Here is a 21,783-nt window from a genome sequence, read left to right as displayed (position 1 = left end):
ATAGCTTCATGCACAGAGCTCCAAAATAATATACAAGAAGCTGTGATTCGTCCTGAATAAGGCATGGTGGCCCAGTTTATCCAGCTTTAGAAGAACCTAGAAGAAGGCATAATACACACACACACACACAGCCAGACCACACCACACCACACCACACCACACCAAGTCAGTCCTTCTCTTAACTTGCAAAAAAAGAAGTTGGTAGAAACTTAGATGTGCTTCTGTAGGTCGGACACAAAGTGCTGAGATGACAAGTCTTCAGTCCATTAGCGGCCTTGTCCGCTCCCATCTTGTCAACCACCACTGTCATTTACGGGATTCAGGTCTTTCCTTTGGTGCAGCTGCTCTTCAGACAACTTACTGTACATCAGGGCTTTGTCACTATGACAACAACAGTCTGTCTCCACCATTGGTTGTTCTTTCAAAGTAAAGAAGCTGATTTCTTTTGTCTGTGTTTGCACCACTGAATAAAAATCAAATGACCCTCTGCTGTGTTCTACTGTTCTGTGATTTTACTGTAGATAAAGATCAGCATTAATTGATAAAGACACAGAGAGCACAGGAAGCACAGGATTAATAAAAAAAAACATCATGGTATTCTTTCTCACCTCCCACTAATGTCAGTAGATACCATTTAAATAATGGCACATGCTTTTAGATCATTTATTCAACCACACTGAAGCATCATTTTCTGATATCTTGTTATAACATTAATGATGTCTAGACATGTCTGTCACTGATGCTGAAATATTAACAACGAGACATTTTGGACAGCTAACGAAGCTTCAGCTGTCAGTCTCCCCTTAATGGCTCTCCGAAATGTCACATTTTTTCATGTTTGCCATGTAACCTCGACTGCACACGGAGACAAAAGCTCTCTGAGTAAAGGAACAGTCCCCTCAAAACAAAGCTGCTATCATGTTCCTTTTGTCAGAATGTCTTTGAGTTTGACATGAACACAAAATGTGTTAAGAGTTTGTTGTCAGCACTTCCGAAAAGGGTGTTAAATGACATCAAATGCCTTTTGTGAAGTGTCATTCAAGTGTCTTAAAGCCAAATAATGACAGTCACAGACCTAAATGTCTTTATTTTTCTCCAATCATGATATGTAGCATGGTGGCTACTTTTTCTTTTAGCCACGCTAGCAATGTGGTGGAAGTGTCAGTCAGTCCACTACTTTAATCCTAACTGAAAGATCTCAAAAACCGTTGAATGGATTTGCCATTAATTGTTTTACAAGCGTTCCTGCTCCCAAGATGTTAAATCCTAAGTAATTAATTTATCCACTGACTTTTTTTCACTTATCCAGTGAAATAACTCAGTGTCCACTAGATGGATGGCTTGAAATTTTGGATAGACATCATAATGGTTTAAATGTGGTAATAATGACATTTTCATAGAGTCTGTCCTGAAAGGCCATTCACAGTGGCGCATGTTCGAAGAGAAGTGCTTACTTTTTCACCTCTGCAGCTGTTTTTATTGATTTTCGAAAATTGTCCAATTTTTGTCCACCGACAAGCTCTTTTGCTGGAGTACACTGGTGCTTTGAGAGTCTCCTTTCACTCAGCAGCCGCACTTGTGGCATGCTGGGGTGACACTGCAGTCCATCCAGTCCATTCTTGTTTCTTGACTTTTTCTTGTCATTTCTTTCTTGCCAATGAAGGTAAAGGCAATCACATACACTCTCAGGATTACGTGTGCTTGGAAGGGGAACATGTTTTGACATTCTTTCTTTTTTATGTACTTTATTATATTTGCCTGGCAGTGGGGAACTATGCCCAGGTATATGTGTCCAATTTTTCAATCAATTTCTGTTTTCATGCTTGAGTTAAGTCTGTATTTTTTGTGGTTGGGCATTTGGAAATTGAATCCTCAAAAGCCGTTTCGCTCTCTCTTTGTTTCTGTTTTTTTTTTCGGTTTTCTACTGTGAAAATGGAACCCATCTCCCGCTCTTTTTTCTCCTTCTCTTTCTTGTAATAGGCTCATCTTTCCCTCTCTCCGCTCTGTTTTTTGTGAGTCTGAATAAAGCAGCTAATGGAGCATGGAAATGGTGGCAGCACAGTCATGCCTATAGACAGACTTTTTCTCTATTACATGTAACATTATGGAAGTGAAAATACACATTTGCAAGGATGAGAGGAGGTCATTGTTTCACCCATCTTGTTTATTTACTATATCGTGAGGCACTGTGAGGGTTTAATGACAAATATATTAACATTTATGTAACATTATTACACAACAGGGTGTTATTGGTGTTGGTTTACTGGAATAATTCAGCATCCAGGCACTCAGCTCATCTCTACAGTGTTGCGTTTAAGTAATATTTGAGGAGTTCACAGATTTGTGGAAAACAGGCCATGCCGCTGCTGCTGATTATCATGAAGATGATGATGATGTTAATGATAAGTGTTACTTGCCCTCAGGTGTACATCCGTATCCTGGACAACGAGTGGAACGTGTACCGTCGTTACACTGAGTTCAGGGAGCTCCACAACCACCTGAGAACCCAGTTTCCACAGGTGGACACTTTCAACTTCCCACCCAAGAAAGCCATAGGTAACAAGGTGAGCTAAAACAAACTAAGGCCTGTTTGACAGCTTCTCTTTGTGACTGTGTCTATCTGTCAGCTGCTTCTGTAGAGTCGTGTTACTTAAAGTATAATGTTTGACCTCTTGTTGATAATTATGGACAAATTTACAAAAAAAATGAAAAAGAAAATCTATTGCTGTTTCCAGTGCTGATTGTCCTATCCCCCTCTGCTGTTGCTATGCCTACACCAATCATGGTCACTCATTTACCACTCAGAATTCTTAATAATTTTTGAAGCAATGGGTCCCTGATTTCAGGTAGAGGTAGACACAAGCAGACTAATCATTTCTAGCCATCGACCAGTGATTTTGCCAGCTGAAATACCGGCTGTCCTGTTGTGAAAATATATTGGCTGCAGGTTGAGTAAGCTAATGTTAGCTCCATGAGTTGGTTGAAAATGTTGTATCCAGCTGACTTCTCACTGTTTTCTGATGACTCATTTTGAAATGACAATCTCATGTAACATTTCGTGTAATTGCACTGCTGCCTCTCTTGACCGGGACTCAACTTTAAAAAATATTTTTTAATCTCAATGGGATTTCACAAAATAAAAACAAAAAACAAAAAAACAAAAACATAAGTGATCATAATTGTGCACTCAATATAATTGTGCTCTCAATGGCTACTTGCATGATATTGTGCTAAAACACCATAAAAAAAGTTATTTTGAGTAACTTTGGTTGGGGTTGCTGAAGTGTAAACTTTGCCAAATCGATACAGAGCACTTACTCTGATAAGATGGGCAAGGCTGCACAGTGCATGTGCTATCGGGTACAGGGCTTTAATAAAGGCTCACTGTCAGCACCTTATCAATCCTCCTCTCTCGCCATCTTCTTCTGTTTTGCTGACATACACGCCCAACTTGACTCCTCATCTACAGGGGACAATCGACGCTCCAGGTCTCCATGGCTCACTTACCTCTCCAGTTATGAGGACAACTCCTATTTCTCTGCCCTCCTCACCCATCTCCTCACTTTCCTTTTTTCATCCTGTTCTCTCCTGTCTCCCTCCAACCTTTTGGAGATAATTTGGTTCTGACCTCAATTCTCTGGTTGGTTGGATTTGACTCTGCCACAGCCAAAAGCTGTGGTCTGACTCCCCACCTTCAAAGACACTGCACTTTCATGGCTAGAAAGTGGACTGAACGCTCAGTTGTATGGGCTACAAATCTGAGCGCGGGGAGGGTGTGTGTGTGTGAGTGTGCATGTGCCTGCGTATGTGTGTGCAGGTTTGCATGAGATCATGACAGAGTCTTAAGTGTCTGTCAAAGGCCCAGACAGTCTGTGTCATTGTGTCCTGGAAAGCTCTCCGAAAGCCCATTACTCTGCAGGTTTGCGTGAATTATTGGTTTTCAGCATCTGCAGTAGGTCAGCCATCACTGCAGGGAAAGCAGCCCTAGCTTTGTTGATCTCTGACCACATTTAAGGCAGTCACTCCACACACTGCTAGAAAGACCAGTACACACACGGTAACTCTTACCAAACCCAGGTCGTTTAACACCCAAATACTTTTTCTCCTGACTGAGTGTGTGATGTCTGGTTTTATCATTATTAGTCCTGTATTGTTCCCTTTTTTTCCATTTAGCATACATGGGCTAAAAAAAAAATACTCTCATCTATATGTAATCTGTTCGTCTTTCAGGAATTTATATATACATAGTACGGTATATATCCCTATAAAATATTTGGATATGAAACACTCCTACACATCACAAAAAGTTATATTTGATTCTGCTTTATTATTAATACTGCATGGACAAAGATTCAGGCATTTTCGCTTCTCCTCTCACATATGAAAGTGAAGCTGTAGTAACCATTTACAGATCAACGTTTGTAAAATTAATTAAACCTTAGCCATGCATGAAGCTTTGTTGGAAGCTTTGCAACTTCCAACAAAGTATAGTTTAGGTTGTGGAGAATCTTTTTTATCTGCCACAAATTAGCGGATATTATAAAGTCCTTCAAGCCGTAAAATTAAATAAATTTAATTATTTCTTCACATTTCTCCAACAGCAGAAGCTTTGGAAAAACTTGCCAACCAAAAACAGAGCTCAAGGCCTTCGGGCCAGACTTAAATGAAAGGAGGGAGCAGGTGGGGGGCTTTATAGCTTAAAGATTTGATAAGTACCAGATTGAAGAAGTGTGTGTGTGTGTATGTGTGTGTTTAATGAGTGTGTGCATGCAAAACATGATGCTTTCATTGTGAAAGCTGAAGCTGCACAGCATTAAAGAGCAATTACTGTGTGTGTGTGTGTGTGTGTGTGTGTGTGTGTGTGTGTGTTTGAGTGTTTGAGAGAGAGATGCTGTACTGGTTGTGTGTGTACTACTAAGCTTTTTTTTTATATCTCAGGAGTGAGTTTCTGCAGCAGGGAGTGAGTTTACCTCTGTGTTTATTGTGTATGTTTTTCTTAGTAATCAGCAGGCCTGCCGCTCTGCGTTTCCCTGTTATTTCAATCCAGCCACTCTTTGTGTCTAGGGTTTATGGAGTACTTAAGAGTGTCTTAAGCAGCACCTTCTTCAGGTGTAATGGAAAAAAAAAACAGCCTTCAAAAGCCATAAATGGAGCTATTATTACCGGTATAAGATGAACTAGTCAAGAAAGTCAAGAAATAAGCAAATGGAATGATAGATGAACTGTTCTAATGCAGTGCTATTATAGATTGACAGTTTAAAGCACTTTGCAGTATGAGTCAGTATTCGCTCATTCACTCGTACATGAGGCATCGATAGGAATTTGGGGTTCAGCATCTTGCCCAAGGACACTTCAACATGTAGACTGCAGGGGCCAGGGATTGAACCACCATCTCTCTGATTGGTACTGCCTGAGCAACAGCCGCCTCAAAGCAGTGAATTTAAATAATCCTCACAGGATAAAATTTGGGCAAGGTCAGCCTTGTCTGTTTGATGAATATCAGTGTCCTGCTGCATTGCCCTATAATTATGGGATTATGCATATGAACAAAGTTACATTCACTGTTCCTCAACAAACCATATTGTGTGTCCCAAGGCCTAAAAATCTTTTGAAGGCATTTCTGCCCTCATAAAACAATAGCAGAGCTGATTACTTGAAGAATTTGAAAGAAGGAAACTATTAATATTGACATTGTTTGCATTATATAGAAGTCACCTTTTCAAAAAGTCCCATTCAAAATGTTTTCACAACACAGTAGGTCGAGCACTCCATGCTGGACTTCTATGGCGTACTGCTCAAACAGTCTGTTGTGCTTATAGACTAAATTCTGAATTTGAAGCAGTGGTTAGAGATGCTTTGTAGCAGTCACGTTCCTCTTCGACTTTGTTAGAGTATTTTGACTTTAAAGGTCAAATGACCACCACCAGATGCCCGTTTGGGGATCCAGCCTTAAAATACAAAATGGGGATCCAGACTTAAAGACATCTGCAGTTTTAATAGTGGTACTAGTTGTTCTGTGTTTTCAATGAATAGTGAACTTAAATTTTGTCAGACGTGCAGTAGAATATACACAGATCATTCACAACGTTAAAACCACCTGCTTGATATTTTGCAGCTCCCTCTTTGCCTCCTGTGCATTGAGAGTGGAGCCTCCTGGTGAGAGGCCCCACCTGGCAGGAGGGGTGGATTTGGGATATTCCGGTGCATCTGGCAGGTTCTTGATCAGGTTGACATCTGGAGATTCTGCAGGAGCCTGTTGAGGTCCTTGAGAGATTCCTTAGCTAGCTCAGGTGGAATCTGCTGCTGACAGGAAGAGCTGTTGCCATAGGGAGGGGTGTATTTGGTCTGCTGTGTTTAGGTGGGTGGTGCGTGTCAAAGAACATCCACATGATTGCCAGAACCCAAGGTTTTCCCACAGAACATTGCATTGTAAACAGATGATTAATGTCATTCTCTTCACTCGTCAGTGGTGTTAATGTTGTGGCTCATCAGTGTTTATGTATAAAAACTACTCGATATAAGATGATATTTGATGATAATATAATGTGATTAATAATTAACAATAGTGACGATATTTACTTCCAACCTCGGTTGACGGCTTCTCACATCATTTAATCGAGTACTATGACAAATTCTGTGTTGATAAAAGGTGTTTTGTATCTTCTCTCCCGGTCCATCTGTTTCTGTTTTTGCCTTCCTTCCTGTTCATGCATATTTGTATAGTTCTCTCATCTCTGTTTTTAGCTACGATCTGTCTTTCTCCGCTTTTCCTGCTTTCATCCATTACAAAGTGACACTTTCCGCTGCAGAGTCTTCCAAAGCTGACTTAGATGCAAACACATACACATACTGTACATAAATACACACAGGACCTCTCAGTATTATGTGTGCCCAATGATGGAGAAATATTAATGTTAGGAATGGTTTACGTGGTGTGATTTGAAAGGAGGAGGCCTTCCAAAGCCTTTTAACAGCACCGTGAATATCTGCTCTGCTGCGCTCCGCTCTGGTAAGGATGAAACACGTTAAATGTCAGTGGAGATCAGGCAGCTGGGGAAATGGGTGCACACACACACCCCTTGCTAACTGTACTATATGCTGAGGACTCAGTTTCATCACACACGCGCACATACTTCCCAAAATGATTGACAGCACAGAAAGGAGCTGCAGCACAGCTGTACTTGTCAAAGAGCATCTACTCTGCTACGGATTGAAGTCATTAGAAACCTTCTGGAAAAATGTTATGCACATACATATCACATGCAACAGCTATCCTACACACACACACACACTTTTATGAAATTATCTATGCTAACACTTGACTGATTTCTCGTGCAGCTTGCAAGCCAGTGAACTGTGATTGGCTAATCTCCTGCCTTGGTTGGTGTCAGGACTCATCATTAGTGCAACGCAGAAAGGGAAGGTGAATCACGGAGGTGTAAACCTGATGTGGGCTTAACTCCAGGACTCTCTACATGATTCACATTACATCTGACGAGACAGGAAATTTAATTCAGATGAAATACATGCGTCTTTGTATTGTTTACAGCACCGTTTTACACACATGCTCAACTTATTTTCCTGTCAGGACAACTTTTGAACCTTGAGTGAATATCATGCCTTTCCTCCAGTCATATAGTAAACTTTGATATTTCCAGAGTTTGTTTTGTTTTTCAGAATATTTCTGTCATTGTAGACAGCGTTTTGATGCATGCCAAGTCTACCTGTGCTTGCTGTTCTCGTGCTTGTTGCTTGGATGTTTTAGTTGCCTATACCCAGTTAGTGTATGTGTCACGGTGGTGTGATGGTTAGCACTGTTGCCTCATAGCAAGAGGGTTTCAGGTTTGTTTGGTGCAGGTCTGGGTCCTTCTGTGCAGAGTTTGCATGTTGTCCCTGTGCCTGCAGAGGTTTTCTCCGGGTACTCCGGCTTCCTCCTACAATCCCAAAAATTGGGGGAGTATTCAAAAATGACTTGTTTCTGACTGAGAAGTAGACAAGCTGCTATACCTCGGTGTTACCTTTCTCATAAATCTCCAATGAACACGTAATCTGCAGCATTTTTGCGAGGAAATTTGTCCAAGAACTCTGTCCCTGCCAGCAGACGCTACTTATTGTGTATTTAAAAACATTCAACAGATAAAAATCTGCAAAGTACATCACATTCTGCTCACACCCCCTTGTAACTTTGTAATCTCTCTGAGAGAAAAAGAAATAGATAATGCATGTATGTAACACAACCCTACATCAACATTGCTGACTGTGGTACTTGTACACAGAACACCTTAAGCATTCACTGTATGTGTAGCAGTCATAAATACTGTTGGTGGGATCACCATTCATGGGATGAAAACTGGTTCATGTCAGCCAGTGGTGGGGCTGACCCCTGGCAGTGTTCACCATCAACGATTTGCCTTCTGATAATGAGCTAATGAGGCCCACATTCTCTGTGCCTCCAAGTGCTGTAGGCGAGACTGTCCAGCTGTGTGACCTAACAATACATATCGTGTTATGCACATACACACACACTGCCTGTGACAGCTCCTAACCAGCTGATTTGTCAGGGGCCTGGCCAAGCATACAGGCTAAATGTTCCCAAGTCGTGCCTGTCAAATCCCTCCTGATGCCAACACAGAGACGGGGCAGGGCACAATGATTACATCAAAGCCACGTTGTTGTCAGACCCCAGAGTCCAGCTGTCAGGTTTTTCCTCACTGGCCACACCTCATCCAGATTTTATGGCTTATGTCCTAATGCGTTTGCCATTCTCCTCCCTCAATATCAATTTCTCTCATTTGCCCACTTGTATCACTGTCTCCCGTGCTGCTCTTTCAAGTCACTTGCCGCCTTAGGCTTCGATAAAAATCGCCTCATTTTTGGTGCGGCTTTTATCTTTCTCTGTTTTTTTTTCTTTCACGGCTGCAAAGGGAGACATTGTGGTTTTCTTTTCCCAGGAGCTACAAATTTCAAGAGATACAAAATGTGAAAGAATTCTTCATTGTGAATGCTGCTTCTTCTGCGCTTCCACTCTCAGCTGTCATATAAGAGTGTGCAGAAGGTGTACTTATCTTCTTAAATGTTGACATCAACATTTGCTGACTAATAAGATTTTTAGCAATTTGTGCACTTGATCAGACTGCATATACAGCCGCATCAATTCGCTTCACTGCATCGTTGTGGTCTTGCTTGGCAGCAGCAGGGCTGACCACAGCTGAACCGTGGCATACGGTGTGCGTCTGTGCGAGTGACCAGAGACAGAGCTTTGCTATGTCTGTGTCCAGCTTCGAACTGAGCCTCTGTGGTTTAGAGTTTAGCTTCGCTTACTTACTTTTCACTATGCTTTCAACCGTATCAACTTACTGCTGTGATACAGCTGGCGAACTGATTATGTGCTTAGAATGCAATGTCATTTAAGTCCCTGTGGGTGTAACGTGTGGTGTTCCCATACTTTTGTCCATATAATGTATCTGACAACTGATTATGACAAAATTTAATCCAAATGTCTGAAAGGATAAAATGATGTAGTGATGACATTTTTATACTCAAAAGGTCAGCTTCCCTGTGAACATAATTATAGTGATCTTATTGTTCTGCAAAAACACTTTTCTGTCCCTTGTTCAACCGCTCAGGAACAGAGGGGGAGATTGTGACCAGATTGTGACCACATTTCACTTTTGGGCGGATACTGAATTGGAGAAACTAATCTTGGGTGCTGATTGTATAGAACTAGCTGAGTTGAAGTTTGAATATTATATATATATATATAACAGAATAGAATAGATATAATAGAAATAGATATGTCTATGTACTGTATTCAACAGAATTCGGGTCAAAAAGGATTTGTAAATCAGTGCATTCTGTTTTTTTGAAATCAGAGATGTACAACAATCCAATGGGATTTTACAGCTTTTGATGACTGTGATTACAGTGACATATAGTTCTATAGTGTCCTGAAAGGTAACCACAGCAGAAAAAACACGACTTACACAACTATCATTTGTCCTCAGCAGCGCCCTATTTGCACATACAAAGAGAGAGGGAGAGGAGTGCCAAGGCTGCCCTGATTAATTAATCACAAACTACAAAGTGAATTATTAAGCACTCTTAGTATGTTGTGTTCACATATTATGCAATATACATGTTTTACCCTTTTAATTATGACAAGGAGACATTGTGGAGGTCTTGTATGAGCATTCCTGAATTGCCTGTGATGTTTTATGCATGGCCTGGACCCGTGGTGAGGTGCGAGTTTAAACACGGCGGCGAGAGAACAGCTCGTTCAGCCTCGCTGTGGTCCAGTGTGGGCTCACTTGGTGGAAAGCATTGACCTTGTTTTGCTGCCAGCGTGTACCAATGCTGTCCACTCTCATTTAATTCAAGTGTACTGCAGGTACAAAACAGCACTGATGTTGATGTTCCTGTTTAAAGTGGTGACCATGGAGATCCTGTTTTGTTTTTTGTTTTTTTTGTTTTCCTTCATGTGCAAAGCTCAGAAACTTTGTGTTTTCCAGAAAATACCTGTCAGACAGCAAGGACCAGATTTACATACACCAAATGTTCGCCCGCAGTCTGCAGGCTTCGAGTGTCTGAATTCCAAAGACAGCAGCTTATTATGCAACCAGCAAGTGCGGCCTGTGACTTGCATTGCATGGCGTCCCTGCATCCCTCCTGTCTCCCCCTCTTTCTGTGGAGAAATAAGACCAAAAGACCACAACGGAATTGTATATATCACTGTAAACACACAGTAATTTTAGAATTTCAAGCAGGATCAATGTTATGGTCAAAAGCATTGATTTTCTATTGGGAGGAAAGAAACTGTAGGGGGTAGCTACTTTTACATCACAAAGTGTTTTTGTTGCCAGGCAACATACAGTTCTTCAAATGAGCTATTTGGGGTTTTTTTTTCCTTCACTCAGAATTCAGTGACGTAAAGCTGGCAGTAAAGTCACTGAGCAGTCGTGGAAATCCATATGTAACTACTTTACGCTTCTCTTCCATTGACAGCTCAGCTCTCCTGCTATCTCTTCTCACTGAGCATGCTGGTGTGTGTGTACACTGTATGTTTGTGTGCTTGTGCATGCTTACATACATTCAGATTCTCTTCCTGGCATCACATGTGAATTTCATGATCCCATGTTGAGGTTCATTTCATACACATAACCACAAGACGAACATACAATGCTGATAAGCATACATGCAGAAATGCTTCACAGAGCCCTCCCCCGCCCTGGAAGAGAGGGAGGACGGGAGTGGAGGAAACTAGAAAAGAGCACTGTTGATATAGCTGGATGTTAGTAGACAGATGTAAGTGGACAGAGTCAGCCTTGTACCTGCATCAGTATGCCACAGTAGTTTGTGCTCTGGCCTCTCGTTCCTCTCTGCAAACAAGAGACAGCACCTGGCCTCTTCAGCCCTCCTCTCTGTCTCCACAAGAGGATGAATCTGTCACGATGTCCATTAGTGTTATTACTGCTGTGACATCCATGAAAGCAGTCAGGGTGTCCCTTATTGTGTTGACATGGCATGAAACCCATGCTGGCATGCACAGCCTAATCTGACACATCAGATTTGCCAGGTCCTGCCGCATCTCTTTTACCCTGCATGCTGCAGAGTTTAGTTATCCACTCCTGCCCCCTTAAACTTATACATTTATATACAGTTTGGGACGACAGTGAACCTTTTATCTCCTTCCCCCTTTTTAAAAGTTTCTTCCTGAATATCATGTGCAAACTTTGTGATAAGTTTACAGTGGCAAAATGTAAATGTACTTTACCATAAATATGCAGCCAAAGGCAGCTGATGTGCCCCTGTGAAATAAATATGCTTTTGTGGAGATATCGAATCTTGTCAGTATGTTTTTCCAAACATTTTTTTTTATCCACAGCTTCATTTGGATACCCAGTCATCCACACACAGTGACTGACTCAGCACTAGTGAACATTAGCATTAACATTAGTGAATCCTTTGATGAGTGAAGTTGTGTATGCTTAAAGCTTATGTGTGATAGTAATGACAAAGTCTGAAGTGACACAATAGTCTGAAATAGTTTCTTTTTTAATGACGTGTTGTTTCTTGACTCACAACTCCAAAACTGTGAGTCATAATTCTTCTATATGACATATCACCACATCACAGTTATGCATTTATTTTGATATTCATTTATGAATATTTTTATATTGCCTTGTATGTTGCTAATTTTAACATTTGGTATAGCTTATTGTGTGTATTCCTGCTGCTGCACTGCAGTTTTCCAGCCTGGGATCAATAAAGTATCTATGAAGGCCTACAGGGGGCTTTATTCACCAAGCAATGCACAAAGCAATCTTTTAATTTGGTTTTTAATGTAGTGGTTACAGTATTTCATTAAACAGTGTCCCTTTATTTTTCTCCTGGTTTCCGATTGATACATGTTCTCCAACCATTCAGCCCCATTCAGGCCATTCTTTTTGTACACAAGAACCAAATTTGTATTTCATGACAAGACAGATTCACTTGGGTGTTGGGATTTTAGATCAAAAGAGAAGCAGTACTAAATTCTGGCTTCCCACAATAGTTGTTTGTTCTGGTCCCAACCACCAGAGCGTAAAACGGAACATTGCCCAGCCTTTGTTCTGAGCCTTGCTGGACACTGATTAGCCATGCTAGCACTGGCCATGTGGCTTTGTGCCTCTGCCTCCAGAGTTGCTCAGTAAGGGAAGTCTGAAAGCTCAAATGATTGATTTTTTTTTTCAACATCAGCAACCAAATGACAAAATAAACACAAATATTGAGGTGTGTTAATCCTTAAAACTGCATGTTTTTTTTTGTTTTTTTTTATCAAGTGTAGAGCATTGCTTGTTGTGCGAGATATGGGATTTGGAGGCCTGGTCACTGGCAGCATTACGAACATTTCAAAAACGTGTTGGTTTAAACTGCCAGTATACAGCATTTCTACTGACAGAAGAAAAAAGGGACAAATCACAGGGGACACGCATGCAGCATTCGATTGGGGCGCAGCAGCAAAACATAATCTCATTCCAAATTCACAGGTCTTTAAAGGAAAACTGACAAATTTCAGCCAGCTTTGTGAACAGCAATGTAATGTTCAACTTTTCTCTGTTTTGCCTCAAATAAACGGGGTGTTTTGGGTGTTTTGAGTTTTGTCCAGGCTTTTGTTGGACAGCTCTAGGGCTGTTGTTCGACCCACTATATTTCTGCATTTTTTGACGCCCACCATCTCCACAGACTCGAGGGTAGTTTAGTGTAGTCATTTTATTTAATACGAAAGTTTGTGACGGGGCGGATATTTTGTGCCTGCCTAAAAGGGGAGCGTTTAGTTGTCTGGTGTGATGCAGTACATTCTGGTTGTTGTAGGTTTCATGCCTTTTGAGCTAAAGGGAATGTCACCAGCTCATTTCTCTGTTTTCAAAAATTATAGTATTGTTGTTCACTGAAAACGATGACGTGAAGATTGAAAGAAAACCCAGTATCAGTTAGGATTGTTGAGAATTTCAACTGCATACGTTTCTTGCTCTGCCACACTTCCTGTAGTACTTTTGCTGCGTTCCTGGCTGGGTTACCGTTAGAAGGACAGGTAGAAACAATGAAATTTTAATTTAAACCTTCAATAGCAGTTTTTTGGCCACTTGGGAGCAGTGAAAACATGCCATGAGCACATTACTAACATATTACCATCTTTTTAGTTAACATGATAAGCTTTTTAACACACAATTGCCCACTTACACATCCAGCAGAAGCAAAACTGAGTTAGCATTTATTCACAATATTCACTCTCTTTATTGCTGTATTTTGGCCTCCACCAACTCCAGAGGGAAATAATGTGGCTCTACACCCTTATGTTCACCCACTAGTCATCAACTGTGTCTGTATGTTGTTAAGTGCTTGGCAAGTAACATATGGTGGATTTTTAGAGCGTTTTTGTGGCTGGAAACAGCTGCCTGTTGCATCTGAAAATGTCATGGGAGCAGTGAGGGTGAACCCAAACAGTGAAGTTGTGAGCCGGAAAACCAAAACAATCAGCTTAAAGAGGCTATAAAGCTTCATAGAGCCAAGGGGAACAGCAGATTGGGTGCTAATTCTTTGTGTGTTCATCACTGCAAATGGCCCCTTCACGTCACACATTACACTCATGTCATGTTGTCAGTTGTTCAGACAGGAATATGGATTATTAGAGTTTTTCTTAGAATTATAGCTGCTTTAATATATCCCGTGAATGTATTATTGTAAAGTGATTTAATGTGTTAAAAAGTTGCATGTTGCTGCTTTAACCTCAGCTTTTCCCCAGCACCATTTTATCAATGACTAACTCGTTCTTGTCTCTCCTTGCCCGCTCTGTTTGTCTCCCTCTCTCACTCTCTCTGTCTGCAGGATGCCAAGTTCGTGGAGGAGAGGAGGAAGCAGCTGCAGACCTACCTTCGCATGGTGATGAACAAACTGATCCAGACACTGCCGGAGTTCACAGCCCGCCCCACCAAAGAGACCCTGCTGTCTCTGCTGCCTTTCTGCCTGTAAGTGGACACACACCGGGCGCGTTCGGTATGGCGTCTGAGCTTTTGTATGAGTGAGTGTGTGTAGTTGTGTGTGCGGTTGGGAGAAATTCCGGGGGAAAGATGCCAGCGTATGTGTGCAGGTGCAGGCCTCCTGTCTGTGAAAGTCTGATGCAACATTTCAGGAGTTTGAGAAGAAAAATCCAAATTGAAGCAGTCAGGAAGTGTGATACAGGGAAAGAAATCAAAGAATATAAATATATTTGCTACTTTGTTTATATATTCATAGCATCAAATGGAGGTTTCTACTTAGTGTTCGGTCCACAGCAAACTCAAATGTGGGCGAATCCTCATTATTTACTTGTTAAAAAAAATGTACGGCTGCTTTTTACCATTGCACAGAGCTTGTTGTATGCTTACACAACATCTAAAACTAAACTGTCTTTGGCAGCCATTTGTTCGTATTATTCCAATTTAATGTACAAGATTTTCCGAAAGAATTAGCTGCCAGGGATGTTGTGGTAGTAGTTGTTACAGGATACAAACAGGGAGGATTAATGTCACTGAAAATGCCAAATCCCTTGTAAACAAACTTCACTGTCTCCCTACGTTTTACACTCATACACATATTCACACATACAGTGTATATGTTCTCTCACACGCACACATTCACACAGTCCCAGACTAGCAAGTGTGAAAGTGCATGATGCCCTCCTACCTACCAGAGTACATCAGAAAATGAGATGTTCCAGTCACTTCCTGTCAATATTCATATCAGTTTCTACTTGCTGTGATCAGTCAGCATGCGTGACCTGTCACACCGTCTGACTGGAATGTCATTTCCTCTCTGGAGACTTGTGAGTCACCAGGATTAGGCAACAACAACATAATAATAACAACTGACATAGACGTAGGCTTTTCACTTTCGTGGCCTTTTTTAGAACCAATGTGTGTAGGATTCTTATGTGATCCGAGCAACAACCGCAGCACTGTGTGATAAGAGATATGTGATCTTATAATGAATTCAGAGGATATACTTTGAATTCTATCTACTTATTGTGAGAACCGTCTATGAAGAGATCTACATGATTATCCAAGAGAGATCATAAGATCATTTGGTTACCATGGTAACGTGTTTGCACATCAGCATGTGAGGATTTTCCCACATACATCAGAAGGAAGAGTTAAGTTAGTTATACAGTTATACAGTGTACGGTTCTCTACTCTAATCCTAACCTATGGTTGCATTAATGTGTGAGCTTTAATTTAATTTTTGCAGCTGCTAAATCTTGGTCAGTAGCACAACAGCACTTTAAAGGCCCTGCATATTCATTCAGGTGTTTTTAATAATTCTTGCTGATCTCTGTTCAGGTTCAAGCAGGGAGGAACTTTGCTTGGAATTGAGAAAGAAAACAAATTTTAAACATAAGTAGAGAGAAATTCAAATTGAGAAAAAGTCTAGTCCCCATACAAAACTCCCAACACAGATTGCTCATTATTAGAAGCTTAATAATCCTATCTGTCTTCTCATATCTCCGAGGGGAAACAGAAGCATTTCTACTGCACGTCTTTGAATGGCATGAAATATTGCAGTGTCAAGCCAGAAAGTCTGCTTGAAACTTCATTCATGTCACTTTCTTCTCTTCTTTCTACAGTGAAATATTGTTAGTCAGAGTTTAATAAGTCTTCATTCATATTTGTGTCATGGATTGTGAATATAATATAACAGTTACTCCTGACTTTTATCCCAGGAATAGAAAAAGTTAACCATCAGAAAACAAGAGGAGATGCTGGCCAAACTCTGATCAGCTTGGTGGTATGAAAAGCTGATGATGAACTCCTCTGCTGTGTGAACAAAAAGTCACCTGTGCAGAAAGGTTAGCGTAAAGACAAGTTAATGAAACAAGCACAGCAGCTGCAGAGAAAGGCTGATCTGTGCAATCACATTGACACATATGCACAGCAACATCTGCAGAGAGCCTGCATACCTGCATTAGAAACTTTACTGTGATGGCTGGCAGAGACTTGACAGTAAATGACTTTTACTTTCATATGCAGGTCTGCCTCAGCCTGCTTTGATCTGTGCTGACACTGGAATTGTCACCACCATAACTCAATGAAATTGCAGCCGACACTGGATCAACACTGATCAGCATGCCATAATAGACCTGTGCTGGTTTGACATCTTCAGTGTGGGATGAAAGCCTGATTAGTCTGCTTATTAATTTGATGACAGGGAAAGAAGGGATTACAAAGATGTACACTATATAGACAAAGGTATTGGGACACATGACCATTACACTAACTGGGACTTTCATGATATCCCACACTAAATAACTAGACAGCTTTGCAGCTATAACAGCTTCCACTCTCAAGGCTTTCCTCAAGATTTTGGAGTGTTTCTGTGGGAATCTTTGCTCGGTCATTCAGTAGAGCAATAGTGAGCTCAGGCACTGATGTTGGATTAAAAGGCCTGGATTGTCCTGATAAAGTGTTAAGATTTCCTTTCACTGGAAGTAAGGGGCTGAGAACGGTCCCTGAGACAGAGCCCAAAACAGGTGTGTCTGGATACTTTTGTCTGTATGTACTGTCCCAGAATGTCCACTTTAACTATGAACATTACCAAATGAGTCTATACTCACAGAGTAACAATACTATATTATGTGTTTACAGCTCATTTTCCTCTGGGCCTCCATGATGTCCACATGTTTTGTTGCCAGCAGATTTGTGGCACAACGGCAGAGCCTATAAGGATGGAGAGACTCGAACACGAGATGACAGATGTTCTGGTGCATTGAGAGAATCTGAAGGCAGTGGAGAAAGAAAATGACAGGAAGCAGTTTAGTGAGAAAGATGAAGGGAAAGAGACAGTGGAGGGTGGAGAGAAACAAAGCTGGTCTTAGGAAGAGACAAACGAAAGAGAGGAAGATGTATTGAGGTTCAGCCCTCGAGATCTCCTGTTGAGGCAATTGGTGCTCAATGGCCAGATGGATCTCAGAGCTCCATAACGGTGCTGCACTGACCTGAATGCCTTATGGAAATAGCATCTAGTAATTGGCAGTGTCATGAATTATTGTTACTACTTTAAATATCAGTTTCAAGCTGTCACTGAAAAAGTGTTTTGTCATAATTAGCTGTTCAGATTGATGTGAGTTGGCAGAAAACTTGCCTGGAAGGGTTCCCGCGGCTTTGATTTAACACAGCAGTAGTTTTACAAAGGCACTGATGCCAAACGTTGATATTTGATTCCACTGATCTTCTACAGACAAGATGTAAAGGTGAGAGTGGTGACGTGTTGAGTTTTCAGAGCATCAGCTCCCAGGAGGCATAATATTACCAGCAGTTGGATATAGTAGTGTATTGTTTCTTTTCAGTTGCACCATACAGAGAAAATAACATTGTGTTAAAATTTGTATTTCTAAAATACATAATTCAGAATATGAACTTGATGATAATGATATTATTGTTAAGCAAGTTCATTTGTGACCAAAGCAGTACTTTGGGAAAACATTTCCAACTCTGTGTCCTGTGATCCGGAGTTTCCAACTACATCGAAAGGTCTTTGTCAGATAAAAGAGTTTTTCTCCGTTGTAGTGGAGGTGGATCTACTGACGTGAGCTCAACACTTCAGGACTTGTTCGCATGTTGGCTTCAAGGTTTAGCTTTGATGAATGAATCCGTGTAAATGCCAAGAATTAACTTTTAATCCAACATGAGCAAAAACAGCTGACGGCAGTGAAAAGACCTCATAAGTGGACCTTCAATAAGGATTTTTTGTCTGTTGTTTTGGAGTATTTATTTTGATAAAGTTAGTAGCCATGCTAATAGTATGGCTTTAAGAATGGCAAAGTCAGCCAGTAGGCCCACCAGTTCACTAAATGGATTGCCATGAAATTTGGTATAGATGTTCGACAGCTGCTAGATGCATTGCCATTTAATTTGGCTGAAATCACAGAGCAACTAGCATGGCTGTAGAGTGTTAGTCTTGCTTTAATGGTGACAACCAATGCTAGGTCATCATTAACACACTTTTGTCGGGATGTTTAATTAACTAATACTTAATTTATCTTTGAGTATCTGTCCTGTAGCTGTCATGCATGTGCCTGAAGACCAACACCCCAATGTACAGATCTTTTTGTGCCTCTCTGCACTCACTTCCTTTTGACTTGCAGGCTCACCTGCCTGTAACAGCAGCTCTCTTTAGATATACCACCACTTTGTATGCAGCTCAAGCTCAACACTTTATGGTTTACTCACCATAACTCAACCCAAAGCACCCATATTCAGTCCTTGTGTGTGTGTGTGTGTGTGTGTGTGTGTGTGTGTGTGTGTGTGAGAGAGAGAGAGAGAAAGAGAGGGAAAGGAAATATGGAGGGAATTGTTTATTACTCACACTATACTGTTGTATTCACTGCCCGTCCCCCCACCCCTCCACACATATTTTGCTGTTAGACAATCAATTTGATGTGTACTTGTGTTTCTGCACCTGCTTACTCTAATTATGCTACTTTACAGTCAGATATTCCAACAGTGCCGGGGAAAGTTATTATCCTGCACAAGTCAATATCATTGCCAAATGGGGAGACAAACACATGCTGAGAGTCGGTGAAAAAAATCTATAGGCCTAATTAATTTAGCACATTTAGCCACTTTACCCAGATTGGTATGAATAAATGAGGTGGCTTACAGTTTCAACTCTGCATGCTGCCCCCAATTTAGTATGATTTTTGCTGATAGAGCTCCCCATCGCATCACTGTTTGGCCAACCTTGGCCAAATTCAAATTGTGCAACTGCACTTGATTGAGCTCGCCTGGCGCGATGGAGATATGGGAATAGGTGGTACTTGAGCCGCTGCTAAATGTACATTTCATGCCAGAGTAAAAAGACATATCATTCACCATATTAATAAAGTTCAGACTGTTCTTGGCTGGTCCCCCACCCACCACCACAAAAAAAAAAAAAAAAATGTTTGATCTTCATGGTTATGACAGGGACACTTTGCAGCAATACATTTTTTATACGTAAGTTTGAATCTCAACTTGTGCTTACAGGGCTACTCTGTAACTGTCTCTTCCACATCTCAGCCTACTTTAACATGACAGAGCCTCTCTGGCTTCCTGCTGTGCTGCTTTTTTCGGCTCCGCTGCCTCACATACAAGCATATGGCTCGCAGTGACACTTTTAGCCAAAGAACCTCACCACCACGAGTGCATTTATTTTTAGCACGTGTTGTTCGAGTGGGAATCACACTCCGAACACAGGACCGCCCAGATGTCCCAGTTAACCTTTATCACAGCTCTGTAGCAGCTGGGATGTGTCATTAAAGAAGCCAGTTGGACATGAACAGGGAAATGCCCTCTGCCTCTTTCACTGTTTGGAATATTTATTGAAAATCCTTTTGTCAAGAATCACTTGACCTCAACATCACTATTACAGAATCACTGCAGCATCACGAGCAGCAGGCGAGAGGTCACTGTCTCAGGGATGAAACGCTTCAGAAGAATTCAAAGAGAAAGCATTTACCTCCAGACGTTCAATCTCTCTGCTTTTCATTTCCTTCCTTTTGACAAGTGCCTTTCATTCATCCTCACTTAGATAAGGCTGGGGATCAGAGGTCCATGTGTTGTGAAGATGGTCGCCAGGGTAACTGGGACAATGATGTCATGTCAAGTGGACAAGATTATTTTCTTCAGAGTAATGAGAAACCTAAACATCTTCATGAGGAGTCAAATTATTGTCATTTCTTATCTTACGTCACAAATTATGGCCCAAGTTTTTAGATTTTGAAAAATATAAGGACAAAAACGTACCTGTAGCTAAACTGGAAAATAAAGTCCTTATGAGTACATTAAGGTAAAATAATTGTGATGTTTGCAGTTGATTGTTAAGTCCCTTGGTAGCTTGGTAACTGGAGGTAGACACAACAGGCCGATGAACATGTTGATTTCTCCTCATGTTGAAGCAGTGTCCTTGTACCTCAGTGTTAATGGAAACTAAAGAGATGGTAACAGTCAGTTAGATACATTTCTCTTTTGCTACTCAGTAGGAATTAATGTGGAATAATTGAGGTTCAGCTAATCCTCTGGCAGAAGGAAAATGATGCATTTCAGCCTCAACATGTGGCACCAGTGGATTTGTTTGAATGATAAACTTGTTAGCGAACGTCCAGCGAACGTCTAGCTGTCCAGATGTTCATTTAAAGTCCATTCTTCTGCTGTCTTTCGCTTCCTGTCATCCAGAGACACACCCCAGACCAACGATGGCGGAGCCAAGACGCCCCGGTCCAGAACCTCGTCCCGCCTCCCCAGACTGGGCCGCAGCCGTAACCAGGAAGCCAGACCTGAACCCCAGAGTGGCGACCTTTAACCCCAGCCTTTGAATTAATAATCTCTCACTGTATGGGCTGAGGACGACGATGTTCCTGTGTTCACCCTGAACTGCGACACAAGAGCTCACTGTGTGTGAGGACGTGACGGACCTTCAAAGCCTTACAGACAAAAAAAGCCTCAGCTGAGAAGGGCAGATGGATGCGTTGACATCGTAGGCCTCTCTGGGAGTTATGTAAATGTTTCTGTTCATTGACTGGCTGAGTAAAGGATAAATGACTCCCCGAGGCTGCCTCTGGAAAGACCCAATCATGCAGCACCACTTACCTCACGAAAAGACTCTACAAACGGCACATGAACTAGCCTGGACTGCTCTCCCTAATCTCAAACACAGTGAGATGATGGGGATGCTTTATTTGTTTTTTTGTTTTTTTTCCTACTCTGCTCAGTTTTGTAGTGAAAGTGTGTCATGGTCACAGTGCCTACAGTGTTTTGTAGCTGCTTTCCTGCTCTGGGTAGGGTGGGGAGGGCATGTAGAGAGGTGAGGGGGGGGGGGGGGGGGGGCAGATTAAAGTTAAGGAACGAATGCTGATTTTCAGATAATACGTCAGCGTTGTTGTGCCATTACATTTTGGACAATGATGATTCACAATCCCTGGCGTGGACCACCAGGCAATGAGCATTCCTTTTTCCTACTTCTCTTATATTATTATTATGACTATAACAGATAATCTGCAGGAAGTGTAACATATCTTAATGTCACCAGGGATGGAGTAAATATTAAAATATCCCTTTTTTAATTCCACATAATGATCATATTAAAGGATTAGGGTTAAGCACCACTGATAAAACCAAAATCTCCTTGGGACTGTATGAAAATTAATATGCTGGCGAGGTGGATTGATTCTTATATTTCACTTTTTGAAAAAGCAAGACCCTTTGGACCCCCTCCCCCACCTTGAGTTTGGAAAAA

General features: G+C 41.3%; 1 protein-coding gene across 3 annotated transcripts in view; it reads left to right on the top strand.

The window, feature by feature from the left end:
* The window catches only part of snx29 (sorting nexin 29), a 113,928-nt gene extending 92,584 nt beyond the window's left edge, over positions 1-21,344 (top strand). For 2 of the 3 annotated variants that reach the window (XM_046376192.1, XM_046376191.1), the window contains exons 19-21: positions 2,424-2,564; positions 14,365-14,504; positions 20,724-21,344. In XM_046376192.1, the coding sequence (XP_046232148.1) occupies positions 2,424-2,564; positions 14,365-14,504; positions 20,724-20,850 (408 nt within the window). In that variant the 3' untranslated portion in view covers positions 20,851-21,344. Of the gene's footprint in view, positions 1-2,423; positions 2,565-14,364; positions 14,505-16,234; positions 16,361-20,723 lie in introns of all 3 variants that reach the window. The other variant, XR_006841969.1, reaches the window with a different exon arrangement.
* The last annotated feature ends 439 nt before the right edge of the window (positions 21,345-21,783 follow it).

Source organism: Scatophagus argus, chromosome 21 (assembly GCF_020382885.2).
Source record: "Scatophagus argus isolate fScaArg1 chromosome 21, fScaArg1.pri, whole genome shotgun sequence".
Taxonomy (NCBI): Eukaryota; Metazoa; Chordata; class Actinopteri; family Scatophagidae; genus Scatophagus; species Scatophagus argus.
The sequence above is the reverse complement of the archived record's forward strand: the minus strand, read 5'-3'. Positions and strand labels throughout refer to the sequence as shown.